Here is a 14,531-nt window from a genome sequence, read left to right as displayed (position 1 = left end):
GTTTAAGCCCATGCCCCCTTGTCCTATTGCTAACTGCCTGGGAGAAGAGACCAATCCCCACCTGGCTATAACTTCCCTTCAGGTAGTTATAGAGAGTGATGAGGTCACCTCTAAGCCTCCTCTTCTCTAGACTAAACAACCCCAGCTCCCTCAGCCTCTCCTCATAGGTCTTATGTTCAAGTCCCTTCACCAGTCGTGTTGCTCTTCTCTGGACCCGCTCCAGCACTTCAATGTCTTTCCTGAACTGAGGGGCCCAGAACTGAACACAATACTCCAGGTGTGGCCTCACCAATGCAGAGTACAGGGGAAGGATCACTTCCCTTGTCCTTCTGACCACGCTGTTTTTGATACAGGACAGGATACCGTTGGTCTTCTTGGCCACCTGGGCACACTGTTGGCTCATATTGAGCTTCCTGTCAATTAGTACCCCCAGGTCCCTTTCTGTCTGACTGCTCTCCAGCCACTCTGCGCCCAGCCTGTAGCGCTGCAGGGGGTTGTTGTGACCAAAGTGCAGCACCCGGCACTTGGCCTTATTGAACTTCATCCCATTGGAATCAGCCCATTTTTCCAGTCTATCCAGATCCCTCTGCAGAGCCCTCCTGCCTTCCAGCAGGTCGACACTCCCTCCCAACTTGGTGTCATCAGCAAATTTGCTGATGATGGTCTCAATCCCCTCATCTAAATTGTCAATAAAGATGTTAAACAGGACTGGACCCAACACTGACCCCTGGGGAACACCACTAGTGACTGGCCGCCAGCTGGATGCAGCCCCATTCACCAGCACTCTCTGGGCCCGGCCCTCCAGCCAGTTCTTAACCCAGCATAGAGTACGCTTGTCCAAGCCAACTTCTTGAAAGTGACAGCTTACCTGCAAGGCCTGGTGTCATTCCTGGTTGTTTGTTCCTCTCATACATTTTTAACAAGAAGTTTGGAACACCTGCCACGGTCTTCCCCTGGTCTGAGCGTGTGGTCCCTTCTCTCAAGGCAGAATGATACACACCACGGGGCATGTTGGTCATCTCCTGTTTCACAAGTGATGTTGCAAACTCTTCAAATGCTGGATGAAGTGCAGGAAGATGAGGACAGAGGAAAAGGAATGTCAGACAGAGCCTGATGACTGAGAGACCAAAAAAAACCCATAAAACCCAAAATGACACCTGTGCTTCAGAGGAGATATGCCTAGATAAACTAGGGATGACACACTCAGATGAAAGCTCAAGGTCAAAGAACAGACAACTCTTCATAAATCTCCCTGACACCACACTTGCTGCCAATGCAACTTCAAGAGGCTCTGAGGAAGTCACGTCAGATACTAAGGCTGAGAGGAACAGTGGCCGTAACTATTCCATGAGCTGTTGATTGCATTTACTGCTATGTCAGTAACACTAGCACATGCTGACAGAAGGACAATTAAAAATAAAAGTGATTTTAACAAGATAGTGAAAAATATTGTCTCTAAAACCAGGTTGTCCTTAAAGACGTTCAAAAACGTACAATGCAAAAAGAGTAGATGGGAGAGAGCATGCCTATATGCAAACTGGGGATACAGAAAGTATTCACTTGATTTCTGTTACCATAGCAGTACAAATTGTTTATTAAGTTCTGTGCTCTCAAGCTATGCATTTTACAGTCTAAACAGCTTTAAAATTATACAGAATTACTATAAAGTTATTGTTCATTTGTGAAGTCAATCTGAGAAGCCTTTAAGGCACACGTTGGAAAAAACGGCTGTATTTCTGTATGTACATATGTATGTGATTGCATGGCATTTGTTACCACATCACAGAGTGCCAGCTTCGTACCTTGCAAACCTGATACATTTAAAAGCCTATAGTGCTTTTGTTATACAAACAAGTTAAGGGGATTTATAACAACTGTTTCACACTAGGCTTGAAACTTTGGCATACAAGTTTCCAAACTGCATACAGGCCTGCTTTGACTAGGAACTATAGGACAAAGGAGACAAACGGGCACTTGCTCATCCTTTCTGGGTCCAAAAAATACATATGGCAGCTCAGAATAAAACAGTTTTACACTGGAACTTCCCCACATTTCCTGTTGTCAGCAAGTTCCCATGATTTTCAGCAATGTTCTTTCCTCATTCAACTTCACAGTGGAGGGCACGTCTAAATGTGACAGATTTTTGTAGCACAGCATGCAGAGCACCTACATCTGAGCTTTTTTTTCTCCACCTGTAATGTCAATATTCTTCAAAGAAAAACTTCAGAACACAGCTAGAAATTTTCACTACAGTGATTTAATCAGAAACTATAAGTCTTTGTCCCCAGTCCTCAACATGACATACTCTTTCAACAAAACTAAGTTTATTGACATGAAAACACTATCCACCAACCTGCCATAGGATTTTATAAAAGTTTTTTTTTGTGTAGGGTGGCTGCAGCAATAAAGAAGAAATCCTCTGAAAGAGAACAGCTCCTTCTCTGCTAAGTTCATTGACAGAGACACCCTAGCACAAATACCACTGCTGTCATATTACTGCACTTGCTAGTTACGACGAAGGACGTAAGGCTTACAAGCCACTCAAAATCAATTATTCAGGCAACAGACACAGCCCAAGGTTCTAGGTTGACAGATGTAACTCAAATCACACAATGTGGATAAATTTAATGAAACACCTAGCTGAGCAGCAAATTCTAGAATATCACAGTTTAATTCTAACAATCAGTCTGAAGGCTAAAAAAAAAAAAAATAAATTTAAAAAAAAATCACAGGAACAAAATTCTTAGCATCCTTCCTGCAGAGATATACTTCTTAATAATAAAGTTCGGACCACAGCTATTATTGTTTGTTATATGGGATTGTTTTTAATTCTCTCTCTACCAGGTTTCAGGGAAGTCTAAGACATCAAGAAAGAAAAACTATTAAAAAGTAATATGGCTGTCATACCCCTTCTTATACACTGTGGACTCTAATGCTTTGAAATAATATGGAAACTGAAATGACAAATCAGTTTTAAAGGAGTTTAATGGAAAATATTGCCTAAAACTTCACTTTTGAATAAACAGACAGCTATAGTAAATTGGAATCACAGCGTGTTCCAACTAACTGCCATAGAAAGTCTGCTTTTACTTGTTTCCTTATTTTTCCTCAGCTCTGTTGCAGGAATAGGCCCTATAGATTTGTTTGTAAGCTTGGACATTTTCTTCCCACAGATCTGGGGAAAGCACCTGAAAAAAAGACAACCAACCACAATGCAACAGTAATGCCAGCACCAAGCCCACCTTCTGGTTGGAACCTTTTAACTGCAGCGGCCACAGCATTAAGTGTCCAGCTCTACAGGAAGAAGCATGCAGAGGCTGAAAACCCTAAAGATTTTGCTCCTTCTGCAAGAATTAAAGAAGAAGGAAGGAAGAAAAAGCAGCAGCAATTCAGAGTTTAAAGAACCAGCAAGGAAAAGCAAGAAGGGAGATCTCACAAGCAGCAAGATAAACTTCCCTTAGAAGCTTCAGCTGATTTGGTGTGCATCAACAAGGACTTTGGGGGAAAGTCTGAGAAACAAAATCTGTCTTCTTAAAAAGCATCTTGGTCCTTCTCCTTCTAATTAGTAAGGAAGTAGTGAATTAATCTGAGTAACGTATAACAGCAGGATTCCAGCAAATGAGATGGCGCAAATTCAGCTTCAACACAACTTTGTGGCTTTTGGTCTGTCTTGGACGTTGTCTCATGAAAGCAGTTTTGCACCCTTTCAGTGGAGCAATCAATTCACAATAATCACCCCGTCAGTCACTCAAGATTTTGCTCAACTGTTCTGTATTCTGTGTTAACTAACAGAGTTAGAAGACGAAGACTCCCCTGAGGGAAAAATTTGTTCAGTGAATGTTTGAGTTGGAAAAGCTATTTGCACATTTGTTCTTTTATCAGTTTGCGGTAGCTGCATCTTTTTATTCCAGCTGTTGTCTCTGAAGTCCATTTTGGTTTGCAATCTTCCTGTTACGTTGCCTGTCTCAGCATCCATTACACAGCTTGAGTTTTCTGCCCAGATATATGACTCTTTGAAGTAGGCTATGGCAGTCTTCTCCACAAAGCTGCTAGAACTTACTGGTTAGTGCACAGAGATTCTCTAGGCGAGGCTGCACACACTCCAGACTCCAATGCATTGGCATATTTTAAAAATTGACCTTTCAAGGAGCCCTCGCTGCAGGAAAATACTACAAAATACCACTACTATCTCATGGCAATGTTTACCGGTTACAATCACACATCAAGATCCCAGGCATGCTACAAACAGCAAAATAACAATGCCTGTGTCCAGGCACCAATGTCACAGTCTTCTTACAGGAGGTGAAAAGTAGCATTAATGAGAGTAACCAAATAAACATTAAAATCCCAAATACTAAAAGTGATTCTACTGTACAGGTGTCAAAACAAGTGCAGCAACCAGAGAACACCTGTTGAAGCACACTTCGGTCTCAATATGTATCACTAAAACTAAGCATTAAGCATAGCAACTAGTATCTGTATAGATTAAGTAGATTTTGTATACAGCATTGTTTCAATACTATTAATACACTTTATGAAAGTCTAAGGTATTGCTTGTGTTTGGTTTTGTTTTTTTTTGTTGTTTTTTTTTTTGTTTGTTTTGGTTTTTTTGGGGGGGTTGGTTGTTTTTTTGGTGGGTTTTTGCGTGTTTGTTTTGGTTTTCTGTTTTTTTTTTTTTCTCTTGAGTCTGTGCTGGGCTAAAACACAGAGCTGCCTTTAAAAACATCTGCTCAGTACTCCCTGTTGAAGTTGCACTGTGATAAAACAATGGGTACTTGAAGTAAATAATAAGCAACTGGCTTTTCCTATAGGACAGATAAGGATTCTTAATTTATGTTTTAAGCATTTTTTCTACCATCATGACCTCTGACACACTGTCCACCTGAAAACGGGTTGGGAATTTTTTCTTCTTCTGAACTTTTACATTTTTTCCTGTAATTTGGTAAGATATTTTCCCAGAGGGAAAAAATAAAAAGCTGCACTTTAACACGACAGTCCATAATAAGAAAGCTGCATGTATGTGCAGTCACTGTGATGACAAATTTTCACAGTAACCTCAAACACTGAGTATATCATACCTCCTAAAACACAAGTTGGTGTTAGAGACAACAGCTTGATATATGAAGAACCTGGAACAAAATTATCTGCCTCCTTCTCTTCCTCATCTTCATTCATGTCTGTCTCCTCCAGTGGGTCAACTACTGGTCGTGCCTGAAAGATTGAAAAGAAGGAAACGTCAGCACAGAATTCCAAATCCTCATTATCTTTCGTGATTCTAAGGGTCAAGCAAGTGCCAAAAATACTAACTAAATATGATAAGTTCTCCATTTCATTAATTTGAAGTTGAAAGAATATAAGCTTTTCTTCTACCTGAATGAAAGGCAAAACTGCTTGATAAAAATCACATGGCTGTGTAAATCCTTATCTCTAATATTAAAATTAATCTTGACACTTACAGTCTGACTTTATATTACTAAAACTTAATTTTCACTCCAATTCCTCTTCAACTAAGAGTAAAAAAAAGTTTTATATTGGTATTTCGATATACACATTCTGTTTCAGAATTTTAAAAACTGCAACATATTTACAATTATTTCAATGAAAACATACTTACTCATTTTCTAATGACTGTAAAGTAACAGCACTAATAATATAAAGCTACATAGTACTGTGAAAGATTTAGTATTGCAAAAGCATTTAGAGATTTCTCTCATTCTACCTCGTGCTCTTCTATGCAAAACACAATTCTCATGTATAAGGTTTACCCTGAACTCCTCTCATCAATTTATATAAAGAAAGTACATCTTTTAAAGTAGCTTATTCCAACCTTTTCATAATAGCAAATTACAACACACAAATGGAGCTAATCTTGTAAAAAAAACATCTTTACGATGCCATAAAGTACCAATGGACTACTGATTGTTGCCTATTCTCACTTAAAAGGTTATTGTAAAAAAAAAAAAAGTCACATGGATGACCTTATATGTTCACTTTCTTGCACTATTTCTTTTTGTAAGGTTATTGAGTCAACTAATCAGAGTGAAGTTTTTAACAGCCCTCTACATACTTGCAGAGCTTTCCAACAAGCACCTTGATTCCTCTCTGTCTGCCTTTATCAACGAAAAAGTAAAAGGTTATGCTGTAAAAATTCAGAACAGAAACATGGCAAGTGTTTTCAGCTTAATTCCAAAAACAGGACCTACTTTTCAACTTGACTTGCCCATTTCAGGAAAAAAAGCACTAAGCATGAGTGTGACTGCAAAGGATGAAGCAGTAATCACAAGAGCTGCTTAGTGTTAAGACTCAACTGCAAGCATTAACAAAAGAGCATAAAGTGCAAACTGACTGTCCAAAAATAACCTGCTGATTGAACTAAGAAGTAAAGCTACCTTCTCACTGCTTAGACCTCACTCAGCCTCTATTCGTGCCTTCCTTTCCCCTCTCATAAGTCTTGGTTATGCTTATCATACATAATATTATCCCATTCCACCAGCAGGATCTCATATTTCTTCTGTGAGTCTCTGACGGTTGTCTGGTAGAGCTGGCAAAAGGCCTTGCGTCCCTTCCAGGAGTATACAACCCATGTCAGATGTCCTTACTATTAAACATACAACATTGCTACCTGTTCAGGAAGATGAAGAATTTTATGTTCTTCAGGACGAAACGATGAGAGTGATTTATAGGCCGAAACAGCTACAACAGCATCCTAGAAATATCAACAGGAAGAAAAAGAAAATCACAAGCACAGAATATGGTATTGCTGCCTACTGGACACTCCATGGAAAGAGCCTATTCAATAAACACTGAGTACTGAAAAATACTTTAAAACAACGTTTTCCTGAGGCATGCACTTTATTACTTTATATCAACAATGCAAACTAGCACGACCAATTATCTAGACTTGATAGAAAACATTCTGATTGCTACACTCCTTTATTGCTGTGAGAGTAGTTTACATAGAAATATTTGAGCTATATTTAAACTCAAATACTTTGGTTCCACCAGTCCCACCATGACGATGGCCCAACATTCCCACTGTGTTACAATACCCCACCGAAGAATTGGGTCAGTTGTCACAGCTGCAGCTTTGCCAAGGAGGATTCACCATGTTTAGGCTGGTAATTTACCAGTGGAATCAAACTAGTTTGTGTTACTCCTTGGGAGCGGCAGATACCAGGACCATCAATTACCACTTTTCATGTGCATTACATTACTTCAAAAACAGTGTTATACAGTCAACGACAAGAAGAAATTACTATTAGAAAATGAGATTGCTGACACTGTTAAGTTCTATATCTTTCTTTCAAGGCAAGGTTAACAGTCAATTGCTGACACCAGGAATTAACATTTTCAGTTGTATCACCTACCTTGTTCTGTGTGTTGTTCCAAAGGAAGCTGATAACTTGAGCTTTGAATTTCTATAAAAGCAAACAAAACAGGTATTTAGAGCTACTTTAACCAAATAAGCAGTCAAAACAGAGGCAGCTACCTGAAAGAAACTGCTGCCACATCAACATGCACTGAGCTAGAAAGGTGGAAGATGCCCAAGTTTGAACTGTGGACACATTCATACACACTCACATTCTGGGAAAGGGAAATCCCTAATCAACCGTGCACTGGAATTTCTCATCTGTCTCCCAGGATTCACTTTTATGATTAACCTGAATTAGGCAGTGAGTACAATTTAGATATATTAAAAACAAGCAGGCATTTTTAAAACTCATGTACAAAGATACACTAAAAGAAGAGAATCATCTTAGTCCATGAGTACATACCTCATATTCATTTGTATTCACTGTTAATGAGGGAACCAGGGCAAACAATTCATTCAGTGCTTTTAAAATGAGGGGTCTTGTATCACAACTCAGCTGTGGTGACAGAGCATTCCATGTAGAACGGATGCAAACAACCTGGATGGAAAGTGGGAGGCACCATTACCAACAGCAATCCAAACCTGACTTAAATGATACTTCTTTCCAGCACTTGCCTTCTTTCTTCCTCCTTGTGAACAGGAATTGAAAAAGGGTCAAGAAAAAAGAATTCACTTGTATTAAGAGTCTCCAGTATATTAATTGACATCCTACAATAATACGGCACAACACTTCACCAGATAAAATAGCTACCAGTGGGAATAAGTAGCACACTGTTAGCAATACACATAAAGCTATAACTGTATCTTCATGGAACACTACTGCTCTACTTAACTTTTTCCAGCTAGCTTGAAAGCAGCTGTCTGGGAGCTAAACAGGAGAAAAGAAGAGGAAGCTATGTTCCCTGGGAGTCTTCCAAAACAAAATGCCCTTAATCTTTAAACACAACCAAATCCAAACAAATTTGTTGAACAAAAGAAGAATGGAAAACTGCAGGAAACCAGAAATAGCTGGGAAAATGTCAAACTAAAATATACACTAATGCCACGGCTTTATTAGCCCTATACTAAGCAGTATATACTACGCAGTATATACTAAGCATTCTCAATATTTTAGAGCGAGAGAGATCAATTCAGCAAACCAGAAACATTAAAAAAAAAAAAATAAATTCAGACTATAGTAGCAACATCCTTCTAATTGTAACTTACAAAAAGTGTATAACTGGTTTGAAAAATACATAATTTATTTTTGTTCTGTTAATAATTAATTTGGAGTCTGGTCATTTGCTTTCCAAGTCCTTAGAACACAGCAGCTTCAGACTTTTAAACCTGTGTTTGCAGTGATACTAGAAACCAGAACGTTGCTGTGCATGAGTTGAGACCTGCTGGTCAATCTGAAGGGCAAGAAGACAACACACAGGCGGTGGCCACAGGGACTGATACCTGGGAAGAGCACAGGGACACTGCCCGGTTGTGCAGAGATGGGGTCAGGAAGGCCAAGGTGCAGCTGGAGCTGAACTAGGCAACGGATGCAAAAAATAACAAGCAGGGCTTCTACAGGTATGTTAACCAGAAAAGGAAGGCCAAAGAAAATATAACCCCCGTGATGAGCAAGACTGGTAAACTGGTAACAATGGACGAGGAGAAGGCTGAGGTACTCAACAATCTTTTTGCCTCAGTTTTCACTGGCGAGCTCTCTTCCCAGACCTCTTGAGTGGCTGAACTGCAAGACAGAAACTGAGGGAGCAAAGTCTTTCCTCCTGTAAGTGAAGATCAGGTGTGTGACCACTTGAGGAAGCTGAACATGCATAAATCATAGAACCATAGAATGTCCTGAGTTGGAAGGGACCCACAAGGATCATCGAGTCCAAGCCCTGTCCCTGCACATGACAACCCCACAGTTCACACCATGTGTCTGAGGGCATTGTCCAGCCTCTTGTTGAACACTATCAGCTCATCTCAAACTCTTTATTCAATGAAACCACAAAACTGCAAAGATATAATTGTAGTTTGAGTAATAATATTTTCAGTCCAGTAGTATTCAATTAGATACTCACACTTTAGACCCACTGAGAAAGGTTTCTTTGGCATTTCTGGCAAAATTAAAACTCTCCTACTGTATGATCATTCTCATCTTTTAGGAGCACCTTTGCTTTGACGGAAATCTAGAAACTTAACACCCAGTATGTTTCTGCTTTTGCAAAGAACACTTGAAACAGAGTTCCCAGCCTAGAGTAGTTAGTCCTATAAGATGCCACTCCGATAGCTGCCAGCTCAAACATGAAAACTTAATTCAATAATCCATCACTCAAGTGTCAGATCTAAAAAAGTCGCAGACAAATTCTGGTTCTTTGCAGTTAAGGTGGGAATGTTTGAAAAATTGCATTGCTCCATCCAGAAATCATAGAATACTAACATTTTGGAAAGTGCAACTCTTTAGAAATGCAAAAGTAAAAGTTTTCTAAATATCAAAAAATAACTTTAAAATAGTGCAGGTGTTATGTTTGTGTGTTTCATTTATCATCAGATGTTTTTAAAACAAACACACATCCTTGAAATGATTACATTCTCTTCTGCCACGAGGTAAGGCATGCTTACTTTGCACGCTTCCCCACCAAAACCAACACATTGCACTTGCATATCCAGTTAATAGCAGAGGAGCTTGCTGGAAGTATAGCAACCTTTTTCTCATTTTAAACACTGCTGGTATTAGGAGAAGAAGAAATTTTTTTGTTGCTGTTACAAAAGGATAACAGAACCAATATGAGTTCATTCAGGTTGTTAAACTCTACTTCAATTTTTAATTAGGACAGAACTAAAGGGATTAAAAATAGCCAATGACATGCTTAGAAGGAGAGATCTGCTAAGAAGGGCATGTGTGTGTCTGTTTTGTCTTAGGTAAATAAGTAGTGCAGCTTGGAATATGCCACAGTCTAAAGGCTTTTGCTGCATTCTGAGATAAAGGAGAATTTACAGTATGTTTCACCTGTTCAGACACTACTGAGAACCAAATACTTGTTCATGAAGTGGATCTCGTACAACTTCAGATTGGGTAATAACCTAAATAAACTTGGTGAGTCGATCTGAAGAAGGAACACGATTCATAATAACCTGGCTAAACATCATCTGGTACATGAAAAATACAGAAGCAAGAGGATATCCAAGCCACCACTGAGCATGGCTGCAAGTTCGAGCCTGTTGTTGATAGACTTTATCCTCATCGCTCTAACACTGAATTTTCTCTAAAAAAACCCAACAAAACTCTTAGAAGGTTAAGACTGTAGAATTCTTTTGGCTCCTTTCAGAAGGAATTTTCTAGACTCATAACGTAACGGTAGTCCTACAGAAAAACCTCTTACCAAATGAAGTACTGTGAACTACTGGGGCACGGGGTCAAGAACAGCAGAGAAGATAAGAGAGTAGTGCTTTACACACAAATAAATAAAAATATTATAAAAGCAGTTCTGGAGGAACAAGTCACTGTGATAAGCATCTTGTGACGAACTCTCTCTGCTAGTCATGAATTCCCAAAGAACAGCCCTGTGATTCCGGAGTCACTGCTCAGGTGGACAAAGCTGTCCTCTGAAAACACAATGCACTCTAGGAAACTAGCAATGTAAGATAACTTTATGACACTGATGTGCCAATTACTATATGCAGAAAAAAAAAAAAAACAGTGATAATCAGAAATTGTATGCTGATAGATCTAGACACACTAGTGTCATACTTCAGTAAAAGTTCTTTTTAAGTCTGTTTTCAACTTCATGTTCTTTGCGTGTTTCCGCCCGCTTCCAGGTTTGTTCAAATTGACATATCATTGTCACCTTGATACACTATAAACCATATAACTTAGACGCTCTCAGTGCTTCTGGTACGGTATGTTTTTTGTTTACATCTGTGTTCTTTTGTTATTTTAGAAATTTGTTTTAAAATAGCAAGCTTATCGCTGGACAAAGCACTGGAAACATATTTGTTAGAGGGGAAAAAACAGAAGTCAGGTTTTACCGATGTCTGTTTACTGAAGCACTCTTGCTTCAGATGATCTACTGCCCTAAGAGGGCAGGAAATCATGGGGAAAAAATAGGAAACAATAATATTATATCAAATTTCACTTCCGATCTGGGGGGGAGCAAGTCAGAGAAGCACATTTTAAGCAATATTTCCTCTGACACAAATATCCATTCACACCAAACCTCAGCAAGGTTCAAGTCTATCACAGAACCGTTGATTCAGAGATTAATTTAGGTTAGAACAGACCACTAGAGGTCACCTAGCCTAACCTACCCCACAAAAGAGGGCCAACTGGGTTACACTACACAGGGACTTTCACTTGCTTTTTAAGGAGACATGCTGGCTTTAATATCTGCAAAAAGATACGTGCAAAAATTGCTTGTGACATTTCTTAGCTCTTCATGGTTGTTTGGTTTCACCCTTTGGTACCTGAAGGTACCACAACCTCTTTCAATGAAAGTAAGTTACAAGATTCCTCCCCTTTTTGGCGGATCACGGACCACAACACTTGTGTAACAAAGGCTCTCAAGCCTTCCGGTTGTGTTTGGCATAGCTGATCACTCCAGAACCTCCTCTAAACTACAATTAGGATAACGCCTATCAGAACCTTCCAGAACATGTAATTGCAGCAAAACCTCCCAGACACATCCTCTACTGCAAAGTGTTACACTTAACAGTCAGCTACAGAAATACCTGCAACTTGAGAAGAGTGAAGGGCATACCATTGCTTTGCCTATGTGCTACATGCTGTGACTGACACATCGTCCCCTACAGTGGAAGAAGGCTCAGATGGGCAAAGCCAATGGGCCCATGAAGCTCAGAGATTAATGCAGGGTGGGGCTAAAAATATGTAGATAAACTAATTTTTGATAACTTCTTACTCACCTGCCCTGCTGTTTTAAACAGTTCAGTGGATTAACCCAGGGTGTCAATTTTTCTCCCCAGTTCATTAAAAGAGCATGAACACGTCCCTTTGTCAGTCACATCAGCATATGGAGGAGGGAATATGTGGTTCAGCCCTACACAGAGTTAAAAACCAGACAGCCAACAAAATAATTTAGAAGAGAGCAGCGGGCTTGAGCTGGCTTCAACCCCCATATTACTTCCTGGCAAGTGGGGACACTCTGCATTGTGACAGTGAGCGTATTACAGAGACCTCTAATGGGAATCACACTGTTATTGTGATTGAACTGTATACTGCAATTGTGCTATTTTGCTAAGCGTAACTTACATTTGTATTGTAACCTCAGTGTATTTTGTATCACACACTGCTGAATCAGAAATCCTGTGTAACAACTATCTTCAAATAAGTAAATTTAATACTACACTTTACACCCATGCACGGAATATCTAAAATAAGCTTGTCCTTGAGTACTGGACTCTAATAACGCACTGTGACAATGAAAAATGACCCCAGCTGCCCTGTGATGTTTGTGGACAAACACGATCTAGGAATGAATTTGAGTAAATAAAACCATCTTCTTTTCAAAACAAATTTTGCCCAATAGTCCAAAACCAGCTGACTTCACAACACGATAGTGCTGCAGAGGTAAAACCGCTACTATTAATCCTGAGGATTAACAGCCAAATCACTCCTCAATCCCATTTCCATAGTAAAAAATTTGGCAATGATCGTTCTGTCTACAGGGTTTGTCCACATTCAAATGCAAAATGCTCATGTTGAAATTTCAGCTACAATAAGGGAATGATTTTTGTCGATTACACAAATAGTTTTCCAGTTTCTCCTACCAGATTTTAAGTACTTGGAGTGCAAGTTTCCTTAATTTATTTTGTGCCTGCAACAAGCCCAACATGAAGGCCACAAAGGAGAAGTAACACGCAAGTCAAAAGTCACTGTTAATGTTTTGAATTGCAAAGTTTAAGATAACATTTATTTAAAATTATAAGTCATATTGTGTGCTCTGAAGAAAATAAAATCTTCCTAAGCTCAAGAACAGTAGCAACTTCACCTAAAATACACTGATGTACTTAGTCTTCCTGAAGCTATTCAGTGTCGCTCAAGCTATTGCTATACACCACTTCTTACAAAAAGTGTATTAGCTACCTTATTAGCAAAACCAGAATAAAAGGGATGAGAATTCTGTTCTAACCTTGAGAAAAACTGCAAATGAAGGGTCAAAAAAAATAACCTGGCAAAGTTTGGCAGAGCAGAAACGGGGCAGGAGGAGAAGGGAACAACATGGTAACACCAGCTAGACTACACTAGTATGCCACACTTGCTAATCAAGAGACAGAAAATGAAGTTACCACTGTAATCAACGTTTCCAAGACAAAAACAGGCTGGGTGCAGAGGCAGGTAGAGAAGGAGGAACTGTTTACGACTAGATGACCTTCAAAAGTCCTTTCCAAGCCGTTCTATGGTTCTATGATACAATTTAGTGCACTCATAAGAGGAAAAATTAAGTTTACATTTCCACAATATCTTTGACATTTCCCACTTTCAAAATCCAAAAATTGCACGAGTAATGAAGATGCACTGAAATTGATTTTGGTACCTGACTTGAAAGTGCAACTGAGGGCAGAGCGGGTAAGAACTAGGACAGGAAAAACTGGTACCTGTCCATGAAGTGATTCTTTCATTTCTTTCTTCTACCCTAAGTAGTTGAAGCTGTCCCAGCCTTACACTTCTCAACAGTGGTATAGTATATCTGATCTCAAATAAGATTTTTATAGTAGGATGTGACATATGTCATAGGCCTATCTCCTGGTTCTTTGCAGGCAACAAGTCTAAATTTAATCCAGCCTGGGAAAACATCGCTTAAATACGAACTGAGACCAGCAATCAAAGAATCTCTGTGACCTTAAGACAAGTCAAACTTCATACCAAAAAGTAAACGCAGCAACTACCCTGAATAAGCTGCTTCTTAGTAGCCACTGTCTGAAGCTTTTAAACTATACTGTATACTAATGTCTATGAACTGTTAACCATTTACTATGTTGTTCTTGAACTGCTGACTTGATTTCAAACGTATTACATGGCAATGTCTGGATTTTGTTGGACTGGCCTCATGCAGTAAACGCTGCACTGAAAGTGAGGAAGTGGATAAACTTTAAATTGCAGAGAATGGGTAATCAAATATTCCTGCAGGCTACTCCACTAACTCAGATGGCCTGCACAGTCCAATTTATC

At 39.3% G+C, this 14,531-nt stretch overlaps 1 protein-coding gene across 1 annotated transcript in view; it reads right to left on the bottom strand.

The window, feature by feature from the left end:
* The window catches only part of FOCAD (focadhesin), a 110,398-nt gene that overhangs the window by 45,818 nt on the left and 50,049 nt on the right, over nt 1-14,531 (bottom strand). The window contains exons 16-20 of the mRNA XM_065046224.1: nt 7,776-7,910; nt 7,368-7,418; nt 6,623-6,706; nt 5,079-5,211; nt 869-1,057 (exon numbers count right to left, since the gene is read on the bottom strand). Of these exons, the coding sequence (XP_064902296.1) occupies nt 869-1,057; nt 5,079-5,211; nt 6,623-6,706; nt 7,368-7,418; nt 7,776-7,910 (592 nt within the window). The remainder of the gene's footprint in view (nt 1-868; nt 1,058-5,078; nt 5,212-6,622; nt 6,707-7,367; nt 7,419-7,775; nt 7,911-14,531) is intronic.

The sequence above is a fragment of the Columba livia genome, chromosome Z (assembly GCF_036013475.1).
Source record: "Columba livia isolate bColLiv1 breed racing homer chromosome Z, bColLiv1.pat.W.v2, whole genome shotgun sequence".
Taxonomy (NCBI): domain Eukaryota; kingdom Metazoa; phylum Chordata; class Aves; order Columbiformes; family Columbidae; genus Columba; species Columba livia.
The sequence above is the reverse complement of the archived record's forward strand: the minus strand, read 5'-3'. Positions and strand labels throughout refer to the sequence as shown.